The following is a 20,906-nucleotide window of genomic DNA, read 5'->3' as shown; positions in this document are numbered from 1 at the left end:
AGGCAGGTGCCAGGCACAGGAGGTGAGAACACATGGTCCTGGCTGCAGTCTGTCGACAGTCTAGGAGGAAGCTGATGCATAAGAACAGCACACCAAAAGGTGGTTGGACCAGGTACCTTCCAAGGTACTGTCCTACCCTCAGGCTAAGTGGTTTTATGTTTTATGTACAGTCACACACAAGAGATATCCCTGAGACTCATCTTACTCCGTATCCCCTCGACTATCAACTTGCATTTCTACCACCTACAGCTCTCTCAAATCCTTCTCCTCTTCCTCTTTCTCTCCACCGTGGCCTTGGATCAGACCTTTATCGTCTCCATCGTCATAGTCACCTTGACTCTGGAGACAGTCTCCTAACTGCTCTCTCTGCTTATTGGAGAGTTTACCAAATCTCTATCAACCTCTCACATCTGCCTTGGCTTTTTAAAATTACAAGGGGAAAAAAAAGAAGCTTAGAGAGATCATATAAACTATTAAATTGCAAGGCCAAAGGACATCTACGATTGAGATGTTACAAGTAAGATCCCCCTTTTGTATTCCAGCAGGTAGCAGGCCAGAAGCTTCAGGGTCTAAAGTCGCAGGCTACAGTTTTAAACTCTCTAGCAGTCGTGTTCTTAGAGCGCCTTTCTCTCCCCCCACCCCTCACTGCTTCTGGACCCTCAGGTTCCTACAGGCAAACGACAGTGATGAAAGATGTGCGCTGTTTGTAAAGTATGTTTAATGAATCCGAGATGCCCAGGACTGGAAGAGATCTTGAGAGCCAGCCTAGTAACTTAGTTTTCTGGGGAAGCCCCCCTTACACAATCTCAGAAAGTGATGAGTTTTCTCAAGAATCTGCAAGATGAGAACTGTACATTCACCTGGCATCAGTCTAGCTTCTCAAGTATGAAGGACCTTCTTCTGAAGTATAACCAAAAATCTCTCTTTGGGGGCATGGGGGGAGATAAAAGACTCATGTTACTTGGTCGGGAACTTGTTTCTAACCATACCTAACCTATTCCTAGGAAGGAATGAACATCTGATTTTTAAAAGCAACAGGAAGAAAAAATAATAAAGAAATAAAAGCAACAACGGGGGGAAAAACAGGGGTATTTTTTATGCACAAATTTTAAAAGTCATTGAGACCACTACTAAATCCCACTCCACTCCACCCCCAGCAACCTCACCCCACCCCCCGCCCCAGCCAACCAAGAACTTGTTTTGGGGCTTTTCTGACAGTCCAAGGTCAGCCTTTCTTAATCTCAGGTCCCTCAGAGGGAAAGAGCTGCTGGGGAGATAATCTGGCTTTCATCAGGTCCCTGACTTTTTCTTAACTGTGTTTTTCAAGCAGTCAGACTCAAAACAGGGCCCCACACGGCAAAATACTTTCTGAAGTCAACACAGTAAGCCTGTATATAATGTTAATCTGGATTAGCACCCACAATGTGACATGGCATAACAGGCTCTATGTTATGATGTTTAAAATTTTCCTGTTTATCCATAAATGGTTAGGAATTTTCCTACATTACTCAAAGTCTATGATTTTTTTATCTGGAATCAGAACTTCAGACATCATTTTGGCTAAATATTAATCTCACTGCTTTTAAAGTGCTCCAATTCCAAAGGAATCAGGTTCCCTACTCTGGGATTTAACTAAATACTGGGTATTACCATGACTCAAATCTTCACTGGTGTTAGCAAGACAAGACTGCATAGATTAAAATAGTTTTTAAAATCTCAATGTGCATACATTTTAATGTGAAGGAAATCTGTTTCTATAATCTCCATGTTTAGTATTTGATACATTTTTCTTCTTAAGGCCAAATTTTGATGGCAGTAGGGGAGAAAATGTGATATTATATAATATGTATCTGGAAAGTGATTTCTATAACAATGTCCTCAAAGGAACAGTGTGTCTCCTCAGGGAACCCAACAGCGTGACACAGGGACTCAGAGGGGACACTGTGGGATTTTTTTAAATTTCAAGGAAAACACAGCAACAACTGTTAGATATTATACTCATTTTTCTTTTCTTCCAAGTTTATTTATTTATTTTGAGAGAGAGAGAGAGAGAGTGAGTGAGCAAGGGAGGGGTAGAGCTCAACATGGGGCTCTATCTCCCAAACCACAAGATCATGACCTGAGCCGGGATGCCTGGGTGGCTCAGTCAGTTAAGTACCTGATTCCTGATTTCAGCTCAGGTCATGATCTTATCACTTATAAGTCCAAGCTCCGTGTTGGGCTATAAGCTGACAATGTGGAGCCTGCTTGGAATTCTCTCTCTCCCTCTCTCTTTGCCCCTTCCCCACTTGTGCTCCCTCTCTCTCAAAATAAACTTTAAACAAACAAAAAGATCATGACCTAAGTTGAAATCTAGAATCGACCCCTTAATTAAATAAGCCACCCAGATGCCCCTATTATCCTCACTTCTACTCTTAGATTCTCTGGACCTGACTACTTAATGCAATGGACAGTTAGGTATTCCTTTTGGCTTATGGGCACCATGAAAAAAAAAAAAATACCAAGACCCTAGAGCATTATGAACTAACAGTTTGTGACCACTCTGTCTTAATCATTTCTTTTAAAGGTTTTGCTGTAGTTTGGTTGGGAAACTGGAGGTTAGATTAACTCAGGGAATGAGTTCCAGTACCTGACAACTCCTCTGTCCTCCACCTAAGCAGTATTCGAAAGAGTACATATATGACTAATAATATGTGTACTATTTTAGAGAAGAAAAAAAATTTAAAAAGAGAACACATTTATTTTCTACCAACGAGAGCCCCCAGAGGATGCTTCCACAGAGGTCACCCTGAGACTATTCAGCCTGGGAGAAAAGCCATCTGGCCTAATACTTGATAGGAAGTGAAAGGCAACATGTTATTATGTCAGTGTGGATTCCCAATAAAGACAGGGACAAAAGAGAAACACATTATTACATGCTACGAGGATCTTAATATAGCTATGGAGTCCAGGGAAAATGACAGAACTAGATCACTCCAACCCCCACTCAGGTCTCAGAGTGAGGCTTCGGCATATTGGGATTTTTAAAGTTGGAATGCTAACATTAACTCCTTTCGTTCTAGTCAAAACCATTCTTAAACATGCGGAGCCCTGCTTAAAGAGAAATATGTTGTCTTGGGGCGCCTGGGTGGCTCAGTCAGTTGAGCAACTGACTTCGACTCAGGTCATGATCTCACTGTTTGTGAGTTCAAGCCCTGCATCGAGCTCCGCATCTGTGCTGGCAGCTCGGAGCCTGGAGCCTGCTTCAGATTCTGTCTCCCTCTCTCTGCCCCTCCCCCCACTCATGCTCTGTCTCTCTCAAAAATAAATAAATGTTAAAGAAATTTTTTTAAAAGAAATATGTTGTCCAAACCTAGAAATCCAGATTATGGTCTCCACCTAAAGAAAGCAGTGCTCCTTGGAGAAATGGCTGATTCTGAGTCTCGGACAGAAAATGGATGAGAGGAGCCTGGAGCATCTTGTCAACCAGACAGCAAGGAAGCCACACTTCTGTCAAAAGATCTGGGTGCCAACCTGAAGAGGCTCCAATTGGCCAAAAATGGCACAATTTGAACATTAATACAGATATAAACTATATAATATACGAGCTTTTTAGAGAAAGCTTTTATATTTTTCCCTTAGAAAGTTCCAAAAAGGCATGGAATAACAGGTTAAAGTTTTATTTAGGTTTACTGACAAAATTTATCAAGACACTTTACTTTCCAACTGGACACCCCCAGACTCTTCTCATAACAGGCCTTTTTTTCCTGAGTTCATTTGTTCCATAAAAAGCAAAATAAAACAAAACAAACAAAACCTTCACTGGTCACCACTAGAGAATGACAGACCAATGTATCATTTTGAAAACTGATAAATAACAAAAAGAAGTATATTTATCCAGGTCACAAGTACCTCTGGGTAACCCAATCGAACATGAGGGAAAGTTTCTCTTTACAGAAATATTCCAGCTAGTAGTGAACAAGGACTGGCAGCCTGTCACCATCCTGCAACCCCTCATCAATCACCAAATCCAGGCATTAGGTATCACTGGTTGCTGACGTTCCAAAAAGGCGGAATCAGTCAGACATTATCTGCCTCTTGACGGAAGAACAAATGATCAATTATAAAGTCATGTTGCAAAAAAAAAGGTGGGGGTAATGAATATGGAAAATCCCTAGATCCGAGTACTAATCTACTGGGAATACAGAGGACTACATTACAGGCATACAGTCAGACAAATCTAGTCTGTAGGACAAACTAGTTTCTTTAACAACAAAATTAGAGTCTTAAAATACAGAGTGACCCATTGTTCCTGTTTCAAACCACTAGAAAAATTATGACATTTATGAGGCACTGGAAATCTGAGCACTTACTAGGTATTGTATGATATTAAAGCATTATTAATTTAGTATAGTAAGGACTCTTTTAAAAATAAGCACAATACCATTATCTTTTTTTAACAATGTGGTTTTTTTTTTTTTTTTAATTTTTTAAAAATATTTGAGAGAGAGACAGACAGACAGACAGAGCATAAGCAGGGGAGGGGCAGAGAGAGAAATGGAGACACAGAATCCAAAGCAAGCTCTAGGCTCTGAGCTGTCAGCACAAAGCCTGGTGTGAGGCTCGAACTCATGAACAATGAAATCATGACCTGAGCTGAAGTCGGATGCTTAACCGACTGAGCCACCCAGGCGCCCCTAAAAAAATCTTTAAAAATATGGTCAGAAAGCTGAGACTCAGGTGATGATCTAACACTGTATTTTGGACTAGACTATCAATGCAATCCAGTTATGAGAAATGATAAATCTCCCTTCCCCAGAAATACTCTTCTTTAAACACACACAGAAAAAGAAAAGGTTCACTGGGAACTCTGAGAAAGTAGAAACATTATCAGCAACTCAGTGTCCTGTCTTAAAAACAGCAAGTCAGTACAGCACAGTCAAGAAGATAATGACCAATAACCACTACCAAGCAATCCCCCAACACCTTTGTCAAAACATCAGGAAACCATCGGCAGTTGGCAGTCGTCCAAGGTCCCAAATCCTAGTTACTCCAAACCACTGCCAAGCTGGAAGCTTTTCTGAGGAAAGAGGTCTATTATTAGAGGAGCTGAAGATGTCCAGTTGAAAAGTACAACTATTTTCAGTTTATATTCGCCTAAATAAAACCTACCTGCTATCCCATGTCTAATTCTGAATCTTTCAAAGGGAGAGAAAATAAAAGCTTTCTCTAACAAAGCAAGTTGGCTGCATTTTAGGGACTTACTCATGGCTCTTAAATTCTCTAAGCATCCCAGTTTCTACAAATATCAGAATATCCTTGGATTTGAAGGTATATCTATACAATGTGCACCCTTTTAGTCCTTCCACCTTGCTTCTATTAAGAATACATACCACTCTTTGGAAAGCACTGAAAAAACAACCACCGCTGACAGTGTATCGACACAAACACGTGCAGTACGGGCATTATCTTCTCTGAGATACTTCTCAAAGTTCTGTAAGTCCCATACATCATGATATTTAAGGATGAGGTTGCTTGTTTAGCAACTTTATTGGTTCTTCAAATTCAATAATCTCAAACTTTGTTTAGATTTTTCATTAGATCAGCAGGACAATAAATGTACTCTGGGATTTCTTCTTGAAGAAAGGGCAGGAAAAAAGAAACTTACAGGTAACTAAGTACTCAAAAACTCAGAGAAGGAAAAAATTCTTTAAGCCAGTCATTTTATCAAAATTATGATAATTACGAACAGCGATTTCTTTAAAGAGACTACTGACCCAAGAGGAATTCTTTAAAGGGTTGAGCAGAACATGTGTTTACTGTAATCAGGGCATAGGATTCTGCAGGACCCATCCCCACCTCACCCCCCACAAAAGGGCCTCTCAGCATCTGGTATGTTGGGCTTCGTGCACCTGACCATGGCCTCTTGTTAAACCACTGCTCACACACACGTGCGTCAACTCAACAAATGTTTGGTGAGCACTTAGGAAAACGATTCGTGTACAGCATGCTTTCTCTCAGAAATCCCACATAGTTCTCAGTGTATCAGCTTGTACCTATATATTTAATATAAAGCACGATACTGTTTTATTCCCATCTTATACACAGGGAGGTCGAGTCAGGGACAGATTAAATCACTTCAGTAAGGTCACAAGGTGAGTAAGTCACCACAATTTAAAAACCAAAACAAAATATAAAACTCTGTTCTGGTTTAGACCTAACACGCCATTTGTATTTACCCTTCCATGTGTCCTGTCCATTCCGTCCCCTCCAGTCCCATCTGTTACAAGCCATCCCACACATTCATGTCATCCATCACCAACCTTTGCATCAACTGCTCCTTGAGCACGCACTTGTCCCGAGCATGCGTCAGGCACTGTGCCGAGTACAAATTCGATGGAGACATAGGCAGGTTCCTATCTAGAGGGCTTACACTTTTCCTATGAGCCAGGCAGTTTAAGATAATTTCCATAAAGTACAAATGATTTTGAGGACTCTTCCAGTAAAATCATGTTTTCCACAATCCTATTAAATAGGTTTAAAAATTTTAAGTATGAACAACCAGAAGCAAAACAAGAGTTAAAAACATAGGACCCTCTGCCACCCTCATTTCTCTCTCTGTACAGTCACGTTTCTCTAGGTTTCAACTCACATTCTCAATTCTCTCTCAAGTGAGAGCACACAGTCATAGTAGGCAGAACTGATACCTAGAACTTTATACCATGGTTTAATAATTCAAGTTTAAGATACATAAATATGGGGAAGGCACATATATTATCCATCTGTAATATTTTTAAAAATAAGCCAGAAGTTGAGCCACCTAGGTTTTTTAATATCCTATAAGGAAAACAAAACACATTTCATTCAACTATGAATCTTTTGATGACTAAGCAGCTCATGAGTATGTGTCAACAACAGTAAGATCACAGCAAACACTAGAAACATCTAGCAGCTGTCACATAATATGGCAATCTCCACATTAAATGACTTTGCACCTACCGTAGTGTCATTGCTGGTAACATAAACCAGGACATCAGAGGAGTTCCTGCCATTGATGTATCGGTAGCAGTTCCAAACACAGCTAATCAAGTAACCCTGTAAGTGAGTAATAACTATTAGATCTTTCATTTGAACTTCAGACGATTTTAAATAACCCCCCCCCCCCCAGTTACAAAACTTTTATTTACATAACTAGTATGTGCACATAGTAACTCTACTAAACCAAAAAGTCTCTAAAATTACAAGTGTTGGGTACTTTTCTGCCAAAGGGTGCTGCTATAGCTTATTCTATCACACCACCCTGGAAGGCAGTGGGGGGCTGGGGAGGGGGGGATAGGGAAGAGCGAGAGAATCTGTGAGAAAAGGTAGTTGGAAAGATCAACGGCCACAAACATTTACTGCCCCCAGTGTCACAGGTCAATTTATTAACCCATTTCTCATCACATTTTAATTCTCTGTCTTTGGGATCTTTATTTTACTTTTATTATACGTGATTAAACAAGTCATACACAAGTTAATTTTTTCAAAAACGTTCACAGCACATAAATTTGCTTCATGGTCAATAAAATTCACTAAAACATTTCCCATTTTCATAATGAAATATCCAAAGAAGATAATTAGAATTAGTCTCGAATAAAGATATGAATAAATAATGTCAGGAGCCAGGAATAAAGCGTGAGCTCGTGGGAGGTGTTCTATGTAGACTATGAGCCGCTTGCATTCCGCTCCAATCACCTGGAACTGGATTAAAGGATTTCAAAATCCCTTTCTAGCTGTACAATTCTTTGATCAAAAAATGTAATGATGTGGAAAGACTGGAACCCTTGTATGCTGCCGATGGGAATGTAAAATGGTCCAGCCGCTTTCGACAACAGTCTGGTGGTCCCCAAAAGGTTAAAGAAGGTACCATATGATCCAGCACTTCCACTCGTAGGTACATCCTTAAGAGAAATGAAAACATGTGTCTGCACAAAATCTTGTGCACAAATGTTCACAGCGGCATTATTTGTAATAGCCAGAAAGTGGAAACAACCCAAATATCCATCAACCGTCGAGGAGGTAGATGAAATGTGGTACATGCATACGATGGAACAGTGTTCAGCCATAGAAAGGAAAGGAATTCTGACATATGCTGCAACCCGAATGAACCTTGGAAAATATTACGCTGAGTCAAAAACGGTCAGTCACAGAGGACCACATGCTGTATGATTCTATTTACATGAAATGTCTAGAACAGGCAAATCTACAGAGACAGAAAGTAGGTTAGTAGTTGCCAGGGGGAGGGGGTGGTGAGTGATAAAAATGTTCTAAAGTTATGCTGCTTAACCACAGAGCTGTGTTCACACAACTCCATGAATATACTAAGATCCACCGAATTGTACCCTTTTGATAGGAGACTTTTACGACACATGAATTACACTGCAACAAAGTTGTTTGTATAAAACAAAGTTGTTTGTTATAAAAGAAGACATTTAAGGACGAAAGGGGTGCTTGTCAACATTTCTCGGAAGAGTGAGATAAAACACTCTGTCGTATACTCAGAATGCTGTCTTAAGCTGCATTCATACTTAATGGTGATTACTTCTTATATTTAAGTATGCTGTGAGGATGTTAGGATGAAAATGTATAATGCTGTTTTACAACATGTTCCTGGACAGCAATAATCTGAAACCAGATATCAACAATGAGAAAGAGAGGAAGGGCAGATTTCTTGAACAACGTACACAGTATGTTCAATTTACTCAAAGCTTCAGTTTACTCAGTAATGCCATTGTTTCTTTAGTGGGAAAAAAAAAGCCTTAGACTTTTTGGGAATTCCAATACAAATGAAGAAGAAAGAATGTTTGGACATATCAGTTACGTGTTATGTAAGAAGACTACTCATCCATTTTTTTAGCAGTGAACTGTAGCTATTCTTTAAGACAACGTGAGGCCCCTGCAAAGACAAATCTGTAACAGAAAGGCTGAACAGCAGAGGGGAAGTGCCCGGGGACTGGGACTTCACAAGCTCAGGCGTCATTCTCGAGGGCCCCCTGCAACACCACGTGCATTCACTTACTCAACACTCCAACAGGGGGGAAAACCTCTGGCCTATTGTCACTAAAAACCCAATAACTGACTTCAGCGATCTTATTTCTTTCTTGACATTTCTGTAAGCTTATTCAACTTCAGGAGAATTAAATATCTAATATGTTTCCCAAATAACCTTGCATTGACAAATCATCATGTATTTGCAGAGCTAGGTGGTAAGCATTGCTCCCTTTGTGGCCTTGGAACAGACTGAAACGGACTACGTGTCCTGGTTTGGGCTCCTAGGGAACCAGTGTGGTGATTAATCTTATTAAACAGTAACAGTGAAATCAGGTCGTGAGAGCCACTGATCAGGTAAACTGATATGTGAAGTCACAACATGTAGACTCATATTTATTTAATCATTACTGAGTCTCTACGTGCAAGGCATCAGCTTAGTGCTAAGCGGAATATAAACATGAAGGCATAGTCTACGTTCCCAAGGAAATGCAGTCTAGTTAATAGATATGTATGTAACGAAATATTAGGAGAAGTACACATTTCCCACAGGTTGGAGGCAGATTTGTATTGTGCCTTTTATTAGATCATAATGATAACTAAGTGTTTTGCAATTTATAAAAGCACCCTCGGGCAGAAATTGTTCTTATTCACGACCAAATCCCAGTACCTAGAACACAGCCTGGCACACGGAATACCCTTAATAAATATTTACGGAGAAAATGAATGAATGACACATCTTCCCATCCATTAGGGCACTTAAACCTCACAGTCACTGTACAGAATGTTTTCTTCACCATTATTGCTAGTTATTAAATGAGGAAACCATGGCTCTGGCCACTCGGCGAGAAGCAGCAGTGACAGAAGCTAAATCAGACTCAACAACTCCAAGCATTTCCAGTACAAATGAAAATGCCTACTAAGTAAAAATGCCTTCAAGAGCACTTGGAGGTCCCAGCCTCTGAGCTCCTGGTAATGGCAGAAAGCGGCTTGGTCAGACTAACCTTCCTTCAGGCAAAAATGATAAAATCTGGAGTAAGACATGTGCACAACTTGAAAGCATGGAGGGTAGGTGGGGGGACCGAAAGCAGGCAGAAACTAAAGAGTCTACCTGTGAAAGACAAACTGCCAGGAGTAGAGGATTCATAGTTGGTGACCTTTTGCCAGAGGGTGCTGCCAACTCTGCATGTGACAGGGGTGACCTGGGGTGGCAAAGGACAATGTTTGGGGCTAACTGCACAGCCGGAAGGCTGGGAGAGGAGCAGAACCACACGGAGGGGTAAAGCCTCCAAATCCATGTATAAAATTGGCCCAAACCTGAAGCACTGAACTACACGGGCAACATCAACATATTCAGAGTTTCGTGGGGAAAATGTAGACACAAATAATCCCCTACTCCTCTTCATCATATTACCTGCTTGAAGTGACTTTTCTCCCTAAATGAGGCTTCTTCAAGCTTACGGATGCTTGATTATTTAAAAAAAATTTTTTTTAAGTTTATTTATTTATTTTGAGAGCAAGAGTGCACAAGTGGGAAAGGGGCAGAGAGAAGGAGTGACAGAATCCCAAGCAGGCTCCACACCGTCAACACAGAGCCCGAAGCGGGGCTCAAACTCCTCAACTGTGAGATCACGACCTGAGCAGAGACCCAGAATTGGACGCTCAGATGTTTAGCCGACTGTGCCACCCAAATGCCCCAAGGCTTGCTTTTTTAAGAACTGGGTAAGTTTACACCAAAATAAACACAATGAGAGACGTTAAGGATTAAAAGTTCAAAGTCTAGTAACAATTTAGAAATTTTTACTTATTGGTAGCACACAAGCACAAATTATAGTGATGTTTTTACCATCAGGTTCACAAAAATGAAGAAGGAGAGCTGGTACTCAACTGTTGAGGTGGGGGAAACAGTGCTGACAGGGTGTCAGTCACCCAGTTTGGGGGGAGATCAATTTGACAACCTATCAAAAGCCCTCCAACTACGCATACCCTCTAAGTTTAAGAAATGTATCTTGAGGAAATAAATATACTGAAGATGAAGTAAAAATATTCATTGCAGGAGCGCCTGGGTGGCTCAGTCGATTAAGCATCCAGCTTCAGCTCAGGTCATGATCTCATGGTTTGTGAGTTCAAGCCCTGCATCAGGCCGTCTGCTGTCAGCACAGAGCCAGCTTCAGGTCCTCTGTCTCCCTCTCTCTGCCCCTCCTCCATTTGCTCTCTCTCTCTCTTTTGAAAATAAACATTTAAAAAAATATATTCACTGCAGCACTATTAACAAGTGAAAAAGTAGAAACTGTCTTGATGTCCAACAAAAAGTAATTTATTAAATAATGATAAACTCATACACCAGATGGTTAGAGAACACTGTTCAAAATATATTACATTTTAAAAACAAATTACAAAAGAAAGTGCACACAGACATTGTAATGGCTGTTGCAGTATATAAGACATACAACCTAATGTATAACATTAATGTATTCCCATTCAAATGGATTTTGGAATAACCTTTGGTTGGCCTGTGGAAGTGTGGTTACTGTTACTCTCATATAAAAAAGAGAAAGAACAGAATTGTTAGGAAATAAAACAGTTCAGAAATCTAAAGCAAGAAAAAAAACTGACATGTTTGCTTAATTCTTCAACATTCGTGAATACATTTAATAATATTTAAGCCGTAAGTAAGATATTCACACTTACCTTAAAAGTCAAGATAATGCTGATAAACAGAAGAATAATAAGGACCAAGCAGGTAGGATTCACGGACATGATATCATCTCTGTAGGGAAAATTAGGAGGCTGCAAATAAAAAGTGCCTCATTAGCAAATCTCATTAATTATTCAGGATTATACTCTTTAGGCATTCACCAGCTATGCTTATTAAAAAGCAATTAGTTAAAGCAGACAGTTATTATGTAAGACCCCTACAAACTTTCTAGCCTACCTCTACTAATTAAAGAGTAACAAACGGTTTGTGGGGAGAGGTCAGTGTACTCATAATTCAGGCAATAACTCGTGAAAAGAAAAATCAGAGGAAGGTTCATTAAATGAGACCTGAAAATGTAACACTGCCTCCTATGATCCAAAAAGTTAGAAGTCAGTAGTCTATATATACCTCTGACATTTAGATTTTATGCAAATTCTGGACCACTCTCAAGGGCTTGCACAGGGCAAGGAGGAAAAACTATTAAAATCCTGTTTTATTTATACAGAGTATTTTTGCTAATGCTGCTTCTCTTCAAAGAGCAAATCTTTTACACTAGTAGGTATTTACAGCATTAAAAACCAAAGACCGAGCCCTACCATCTGACCATACGGATAAAGTATCAGGTCAAAGAAGTCCCTTCAGGAGGACCCAAACCTGCCCCTATGATTGGGGGTGACGGGGCCCCACCATGAAGCCCCTGCTCCGCCTGGGGGAAGCCCTCCTCTAACCGGCCTGGGTCAGTGTGCGTGGAAGGCAGCTTGGGAAACCATGTCCCCTTTCCTCTCTTCTTCATCACCTTAGACCATAACTGTTTGGATTCCACATGAGCAGTATTCTGAGACATAACAAAGAGGTTCCAAATGTGAAGAAAGAATACAAAGAAAACCCATGACTCATGTGCCCGACTCCTCCTGCCCCCAGGAAACATCACCAACTGGTTTTCAGTCTCCTTTCGCTTTGGGCAAAATACCCAAGAAATAAAACCTGTATCATTCTTTGTGATCAGCTCATGAAACTGGTCCCTACCCTTGGAGACTGGAAGGGTTTTTGTAGTACTAATCTTAAAGGTAAGAATAAAACAACTTGGTGCTGGTTCACAAGACCAACATGAAATCATATTGTTTCTGTGTCTAATAAAAAAAAAAAAAAAGGATTAAAGTGGAAGTTTATGACTCCTTCCACAAACATCTCTACACTCTTTCCTCCAGAAAAGCGAGCATGGTTTCCACGTCCAGTTAAGGCCTATAGAGCACAGCCACAACTTGTTTTAGCTGCACTTTACAAGACTCCACATGAACAGAACAGGCATTAGAATTAAGTGGGTGCCTTCCGCCAGCTTTCTCAGATAACGGTCCCCGCAGACTCCTGTATCTCAGCTTGTCAGCGGGGCCTTGCTGTCACTGGAGCTTTAACATCATCCTTAAGCATCGTGATAATCCATAAGCCTCACCACTTCAACTCAGACTGATCTTGAAGTAGAACAGACTGAAGACACTTGTTTTATTTGGTTTGTAATTACAAATAAAAGTAGACGGTGATTTTTTTTTTTTTTTTGCTGATACTATGATTACTGTCAGCAGTATCCCCGATATTATCATTTTACCACTGGCAGCTCTAAGGCTAGGTGACTGAACAATGTGGGGTATAACAAAGTCAAGGTAGTATTCTGAGTGTTCTAAACGCCTGCCTGCACCTTATACATTTCTGCAATATATAGGACGGAGCACACAGGACACTCTTCAAGCAGTCACAGGGCTGCCACAGGGCTTGTCTTATAGTGTCTCCTAACTCAGCACCACTCCCTTTACCAGCCCCTCAAGGTGACAGGCTATGCTGAAATCATGCTTCCTGCACACTTCCAAGGTTGACTTTAGGAACCCAGCACTAGGTCCTCATTACAGAGTAAAAACACAAGTCCTTAAAGAAAAAGGTAATTCTACAACCTGCTCATTATATAGAAACCCTCTCATGCAGAAATACTCAAGCTGTACCACAAGAGATAACGTACAATTAGGAAATACACGTGGAAAATACGCAAAAAAACACACGTGGCAAATACACAAAATTTTTCTTGACACTACAGGCTACCGAAACATGGACCTGCTGGGGGTTTTTTTAATTTTTTAAAAATGTTTTTATTTATTTTTGAGAAAGAGAGAGAGAGAGAGAGAGGGAGGGAGGGGCAGAGAGAGAGGGAGACACAGAATCTAAAGCAGGCTCCAGGCTCTGAGCTGTCAGCACAGAGACCGATGGCGGGGCTCAAACTTATGAACTGCAAGATCATGGCCTGAGCCAAAGTCAGACACTTAACCAACTGAGCCACCTAGGAGCCCCTGGACCTGTTATCTAAACCAAGGATAAGTTATTACTAAAAAGAATGACAACCATAACAGTGACAACCTAATGCCTTTAAGGAGCAAGACGCTGGAGGCTTTTCATGCGAGGTCTGCTAAGTATTAGTTACGTGATCTGGGCATGACTGCCTTAAGATTGGAAACTTCTGAGGCCACATTTCCTTCCCTCCCTTCCTCCCCCTGCTCCATCTCTCTCTTTTCCACTGAACTTCCTCTTGGCCTCCCCTGTCACCTGAAATCCTCAGCTTTGTATCTCCCATCCCAGAAAAACCCTGCTCCTTCCCCAGAGCTCATAGACAATGCAAACTTCCAAAGAGTGAACATTCTCCCCCTTTAAAACATTCTAAGATTTTGAAGAAATTAAATTTTAAGGCACATTCACAATTTTAAAAATGAAGGCTAAAAATGTAAAGGCACAGAAGTATTCTAATCTCACACCTTCCACAAGCTTCTGAACACCCAGCGACCCACCACATTTGCTCAGATGATCACAAAGGACATTTAACAGAAAACCAGTCCCAAAAAGATACTTGAGGAAGATAGGGGTTCTATGGTCAAATCAGTTTGGGAACCAGCATATAGTATAGTTCCACTTTTCCCATACAACAGCAGAGGCAAAATGCTATCCTTCGCTAATAACTGAGCAAACTACATCTTATAAAAATAATAATTAGTAACTAGCTTATTGATTTATGTAGGTGCATCTCATAGAGTCACTACAGCCCCTACTTATCTACCTCCAGAGGTTATGTTGTCCTGACAAGCATTCTAAGAAACCAAAAATCTCATCTTTAAGACAACACTCAAAAATTTCTAATCAGTAACTCAGAAGCAAGTGAAAGACACACAAAATCACAAGTGTGTGTATGCTGATGTCTTGATCCCTGACTTGCGGGTTTCCCTCATGAAGGAACCGTGGTGGGACGGCCACATACCAGCTGTCGTATGTATTCCTGAATGGAGTTCGGATACACAAGCACAGTGATGGCAACCAAGGTGTTGAGGGCGAAATCAAAGATCTGGTAACAGAAGAACGGGATGATCCAGGCAGCGCGTTGCTAAATAGGACAGAAAATACAACGTCAATGTGTTCCACGTGAGAAAATATGGTTTCTTCCCAATTCAGACAAAACCTTTCTTGATCTGAAGGGAAATGGAGGACAAGAAATTCAATAAACCAGGTCATGACAACTGACAAGCCAGACAGCGGTGGTCAAAAACAAGCCTCTGGACATTTCTGAGACTACAGCACTGGTTTTCCATCCACATCATATTAATGTGAGATTTACACTTCCAAAGATTCTTACAGGAAACTGAGACTCATCACTTCTTCCTTCTTACAAGTAGCTGCACAGGTTACAAGTGTAAGGAATCAAGGAAAAAGCCCAGCCCCTTATTTCAAGGCTGCCTACCTTGTATGCTCCGTAAGTAGCCATTGCACAAATCAGGATCATGAGAAGAGAAATTGCAATCGCAATGCACATGTCTGCCAAAAGAAAAAAAGAAAATCAGTACTAGATCCACTGTTTTAAAATTTTTTTTATATTATTTATTTTGAGAGAGAAGGTGTAAGCAGGGGAGAGCCAGAGAGAGAAGGAGAGAGAGAATCCCAAGCAGGCTCCACACTGTCAGCACAGAGCCCAATGTAGGACTTGAACTCATAAGCCATGAGATCATAACCTGAGCCGAAATCAAGACTCAGACGCTTAACTGACTGAGCCACCCAGGCACCCCGTGTTTTAACATTTTTTTCATCTCTCGTCAAAGGCATTTTGTTTATAAACCAATTATAAGTGAGAACTTTATACGAAGTAAACCACTTGGAGCTCTTTAGGAATTTGAGAAGATGATAGTTAATGGACATAATGTGTCCAAAGAAGTTCTCCCTGAATCATAAAAATGTCTACAGATAACATACTGACTTACGCGTAAGTTTATTTTGAAAATGGGAAAGCGATCTTCGTTACAGATATTTTTTTTAAAAAAATTTGGTCATCTGGTCCACTGAATTAGATATACAATAAATTAGGCATTTTTTTAAGCATGAGTGCCTAACATGTATTTTATAAACTCATGTGTGTCTTATGCCCCCATTAAAACCCTCCACTGGCTTCTCATTTAAAATAAAATCTCAGTTTATCATAGCCTTTATGTCTGTAATTTCTTCTAGAGCATGCCTAATCTCTCTCTAATCTCCTCACACTTTCTCACGTACTACAATCCAGCCACACCACTCAGTTCATTAAGTACAGAGAGAACACCCCACTGTAGGGCCTTGGCACCTGTAGATCCCACTGATTGGGGCACCTTCACTCCCAGTACCATAGGACTAGCTCTGCCTTTGTATCATTCACACCTCAGCTCAAACATCAACACCTCCAACAGCTCTTCCCTGAGTATTCATCCTACTTCCAGTTCCTCCCATACCAATGTCGTGTTTTCTTTACAGCACGTATCACTATGATGTTGTTTATACCTGTTGTGTATTATCAGTCTCTCTTTGCTAGAGGACTCTTCCTGAGGGCAAGAACTTTCTGTATCTTCTTTACTACTGCAACCCCAACATATAGAAGGGGACAGATGCCCACCACAGGAGCCACTAGCCACATGTGGGCCCCGAGCACCTGTGACGTGCTCAGTCTGAAGTGAGATGTGCTGTAAGATTAAACTATACTCCAGAATTCAAGAACCTACCACCAAAAAAAAAAAAAAAAAAAAAAAGTAAAATATCTTGGGGTGCCTGGGTGCCTTAGTTAGTTGAGTGTCTGACTCTTAATTATGACTCAGATCACAATCTCACGGCTCATGAGATCAAGCCCCAGGTCAGACTCTGCACTGACAGCGTAGAGCCTGCTTGGGATTCTCTCTCCCTCTCCTCTCTCAAACCCTCCCCTGTTCGTACTCTATCTCTCTCTCTCTCAAAATAAATAAACTTGAAAAAAAAAAACAAGAATGTAAAATATCTCAGTCATTTTTATACTGATTACATGCTAAAATATTCTGGATATACTGAGTTAAATAAGACAAACCAGTCGGTTGAGCATCCAACTTTGGCTCAGGTCATGATCTCATGGCTCGTTAAGTTCGAGCCCCACATCAGGCTCTGTGCTGACAGCTCAGAGCCTGGACCCTGCTTTGGATTCTGTGTCTCCCTCTCTCTGCCCCTCCCCCACCCACAATCTGTCTCCCTTTCTTTCTCTTTCTTGTAAATATTAAAAAATTACAAAAATAAAGATTAAAAAAATAAACAAAAAGTAGTACAGTTAATTTTACCTGGGTCTACGTTTTTAAGTGTGGCCTCCAGAAAATTTTAACTTACATATGTGCTTGTACTCTCTTTCTATTGAACGGTGCTGATCTAGAACACTGCCTATATCACAGCAGGGACTAAATGAACATTTATTCAAGAGGTCATGTTATTGGGGCGCCTGGGTGGCGCAGTCGGTTAAGCGTCCGACTTCAGCCAGGTCACGATCTCGCGGTCTGTGAGTTCGAGCCCCGCGTCAGGCTCTGGGCTGATGGCTCGGAGCCTGGAGCCTGTTTCAGATTCTGTGTCTCCCTCTCTCTCTGCCCCTCCCCCGTTCATGCTCTGTCTCTCTCTGTCCCAAAAATAAATAAAAAAAAAAGTTGAAAAAAAAAAAAAAATTAAAAAAAAAAAAAAAAAAAGAGGTCATGTTATTATGTCTTTAGATTCAGATTTTTTTTAATGTTTATTTATTTTTGAGAGAGAGAGAGAGAGAGAGACAGAAGATGAGCAAGGGAGGGGCAGAGAGACAGGAAGACACAGAATCTGAAACAGGCTCCAGGCTCTGAGCTGTCAGCACAGAGCCTGATGCAGGGTTCGAACCCACGAACTGTCAGATCATGACCTGAGTCAAAGTCGACGCTTAACTGAGTCACTGAGGAGTCCCACACCCCTAGAGATTCAGATTAGTACATATGACTGGGTTTCTTTCTTTCTTTCTTTTTTTTTTTTTTTTAATTTTTTTTTAATGTTTATTTTTGAGAGAGACAGAGACAGAATGCGAGTGGGTTAGGGGCAGAGAGAGGGAGACGCGGAATCCGAAGCGGGCTCCAGGCTCCGAGCTGTCAGCACAGAGCCCGACGCAGGGTTTGAACTCAAGAGCTGTGAGATCATGACCTGAGCCGAAGTCGGATGCTCAACCGACTGAGCCACCCAGGTGCCCCCCCCATATGACTGGGTTTCTAAAGCAGTTCTACTGTGGGATTCTCACTAGCTAAGACGGTGCAAAAACCCATGCAGTAAAGCATCTGTATGGTGCTGGCAGTTTCTGAGGCATTTCATACATACCTCATTTAGTCCTCTTAACTCTGAGACGACATTGCTCCCACCAAGCAGACTGCAAAACGAGGCTTAGAAGTTATGAAACTCGCTAAGACAGTATTTGCACCAAAAGGCTGAACTGTGACTAGTCCTGCTCTTGGATTTCAAATCTCTGGTTCTGCTAAGACTGCTGCTTCCTCTTCAGCTTTCAATACTGACCAATGAACCAATGTGGCCGATTGCTTCCTACAGGTGATCCTCCAAAGGAAAACATCCCACTTCTAGAACCATCCTCTCCGCATCCTCAGCTTCAGAGAGGAGAGGACATTTTAGGCAGGAGGTTTACAAACAGAAGAATTGGATAAAAGTACATTCTAGGACAGCAACGCAGGTATATCAACAAAGACCATCTGCCATATTTAAAATTTTTAAAATGAAGGTTCCTGAGATTAATCTATATGGATGTAGTGGAATAAATTCAACATTTCATTCTCAAAAAAGAAAAAAGATACGGTTATGAAAGCCTCAGAGGATGACCAGTACTAGCCAGTACTTAAAAATTTCTTTAAAGTATACATACAGATTTTGTAGTTTATAATTTTAATGTTAAATTGGCTTACCTTTTCCCTCTTATGAGGGAAGAGATACCTACAAGGGAAGTTCATGTATGCCCTACGGTATTCTTGTAGGATCGTGAGGGGAATAAACTTGAATGCATTTTATATGCAAAACAAAAGCTGAGAGACTTAACTCCTTAACAGCAAAGGGAAAGTCTCTCACACACACACATATGTAAGTCCACGTGGATGCATTCTAGCATGCCATTTGCATATGAAGCATGAGGGTTATCAGGCTCTCCGTTCCTACATAAAGCTATGACCACCGTGGAACGTCCCTTGTCTGCTTTTACGGTCCCCACTTATATGTGTGCTTTCTTTCCACAGTGAAGTAGGCGCTGTGTTATTATGTTAATCCTCAGGACAACCCTAAAAGGTTAGTACTATTAATAATTGCATTTTAGAAAAAGATGACTAGAAGAAGGCAAGTCACTTGCCCAAGGCTGCCCAGCTAGTAAGCAGTGGATGGGATATTCTCCCCAAGAAGGATGAGTCTATACTCTTCGCCGGGATGTTACCCAGCTGGGGAGGAAAACCATGCAGCCTCCCTAAAAGGAGTTGGACGTCGGTATGTACTTGCTATGTGCAAAACCTATGAGAATTTATAGCAATCTCTGAAACCGGAACTCAGGCAGAAGTTTATTATTTTCTTCTTTGTCTACTGAGATGGTTTCCAAATTCTGTACAAGCATATTTTATAATGAGAAAAAAAATTAATGGAAGCCAGCCCATTTATAGGGTATTCTTTACTTCACAGATCTTAAAAGAGACTCTAGGTATACAAACTCAAGGTTGTATTCAAACATTTTAAATATTAATATAACCTAAAAAACACTAATATAGCCTGCATATCCTATTCTGAAGTAAAAAGAAACTCCAGAACTAAATCTCATATAATTATAAAAAATGTTTACATTTACCTCTTTCTCCAAGAAGAGAAATTAGGGGCAAAGGGGCGCCTGGTGGCTCAGTCGGTTAAGTGCCCAACTCTTTATTTCAGTTCAGGTCATGATCTCACGGTTCGTGGGATCGAGACCTGTGTAGGGCTCTGCACTGCCTGCTTGGGATTCTCTCTCTCTCTCTCTCTCTCTCTCTCTCTCAAAATAAATAAATAAAACCTTGTTAAAAAGATAGAGAAATTTAAAAAGCACAAAAGTAAGAGAAAAGTCATAGAATATCCTTTTACCATTCATAGTGAGATACTACTTACCATAAAAAAAAAAAAAGGTAATTTGAGATGAGGAAATTTTCAAAATTCTGTTCGTACAAATGATTATACCAACCACACCGACCGGACTGAATATATGACAAGCATGTGAAATAGCTTAGGTAGAATCAAAGTGTAAATCAAATAAAAACACAGAGCAGAGAAGACAAAGCAGGCTAATACGCCTTTTATCTCCTAGCAATCTGGAGCACATGCTGGCTCCTCTGACAGAGTGTGTAGTGAGTGCACCCTGGTGGACATGAGTAACTCTGAGGGATTAAAATTCATTCCTTTTAATGACGTCAGAGATAAGAGGAAACAGTTCCAACAACAACGTACAGATTTTCAAAATCAGTAACAGTACTGGTCTGTGACAGGGATGGATGCCCTTTACTTATTATTTTTTTTTAATATTTATTTTTGAAAGAGACAGAGAGAGAGAGAGAGCGTGCGTGAGCAAGTGAGGGGCAGAGAGTGAGACACAGAATCCAAAACAGGCTCCAGGCTCTGAGCTGCTAGCACAGAGCCCGACACGGGGCTCGAACTCACAAACCGTGAGATCAAGACCTGCACCCAAGTGGGATGCTCAATCAACTGAGCCACCGAGGTGCCCCACCCTTTACTTATTCTTGGCACATTATTTCCTAGTAGCAACCCAGTCAGACACACTGTCCTCACACTGTTCCCTAAATTAACGTCCTGCCTCAATAATGCAGCTCTAATTTGAAAAGGATCCTAA

General features: G+C 40.8%; 1 protein-coding gene across 1 annotated transcript in view; it reads right to left on the bottom strand.

Moving 5' to 3' along the window:
• LAPTM4B (lysosomal protein transmembrane 4 beta) overlaps window positions 1-20,906 on the bottom strand; it is a 77,347-nt gene that overhangs the window by 15,086 nt on the left and 41,355 nt on the right. The window contains exons 3-6 of the mRNA XM_060610993.3: window positions 15,471-15,544; window positions 14,994-15,116; window positions 11,698-11,796; window positions 6,979-7,074 (exon numbers count right to left, since the gene is read on the bottom strand). Of these exons, the coding sequence (XP_060466976.3) occupies window positions 6,979-7,074; window positions 11,698-11,796; window positions 14,994-15,116; window positions 15,471-15,544 (392 nt within the window). The remainder of the gene's footprint in view (window positions 1-6,978; window positions 7,075-11,697; window positions 11,797-14,993; window positions 15,117-15,470; window positions 15,545-20,906) is intronic.

This window comes from Panthera onca, chromosome F2 (assembly GCF_046562875.1).
Source record: "Panthera onca isolate mPanOnc1 chromosome F2, mPanOnc1 haplotype 2, whole genome shotgun sequence".
Lineage (NCBI taxonomy): Eukaryota > Metazoa > Chordata > Mammalia > Carnivora > Felidae > Panthera > Panthera onca.
This window is presented reverse-complemented; position numbering and strand designations above follow the sequence as displayed.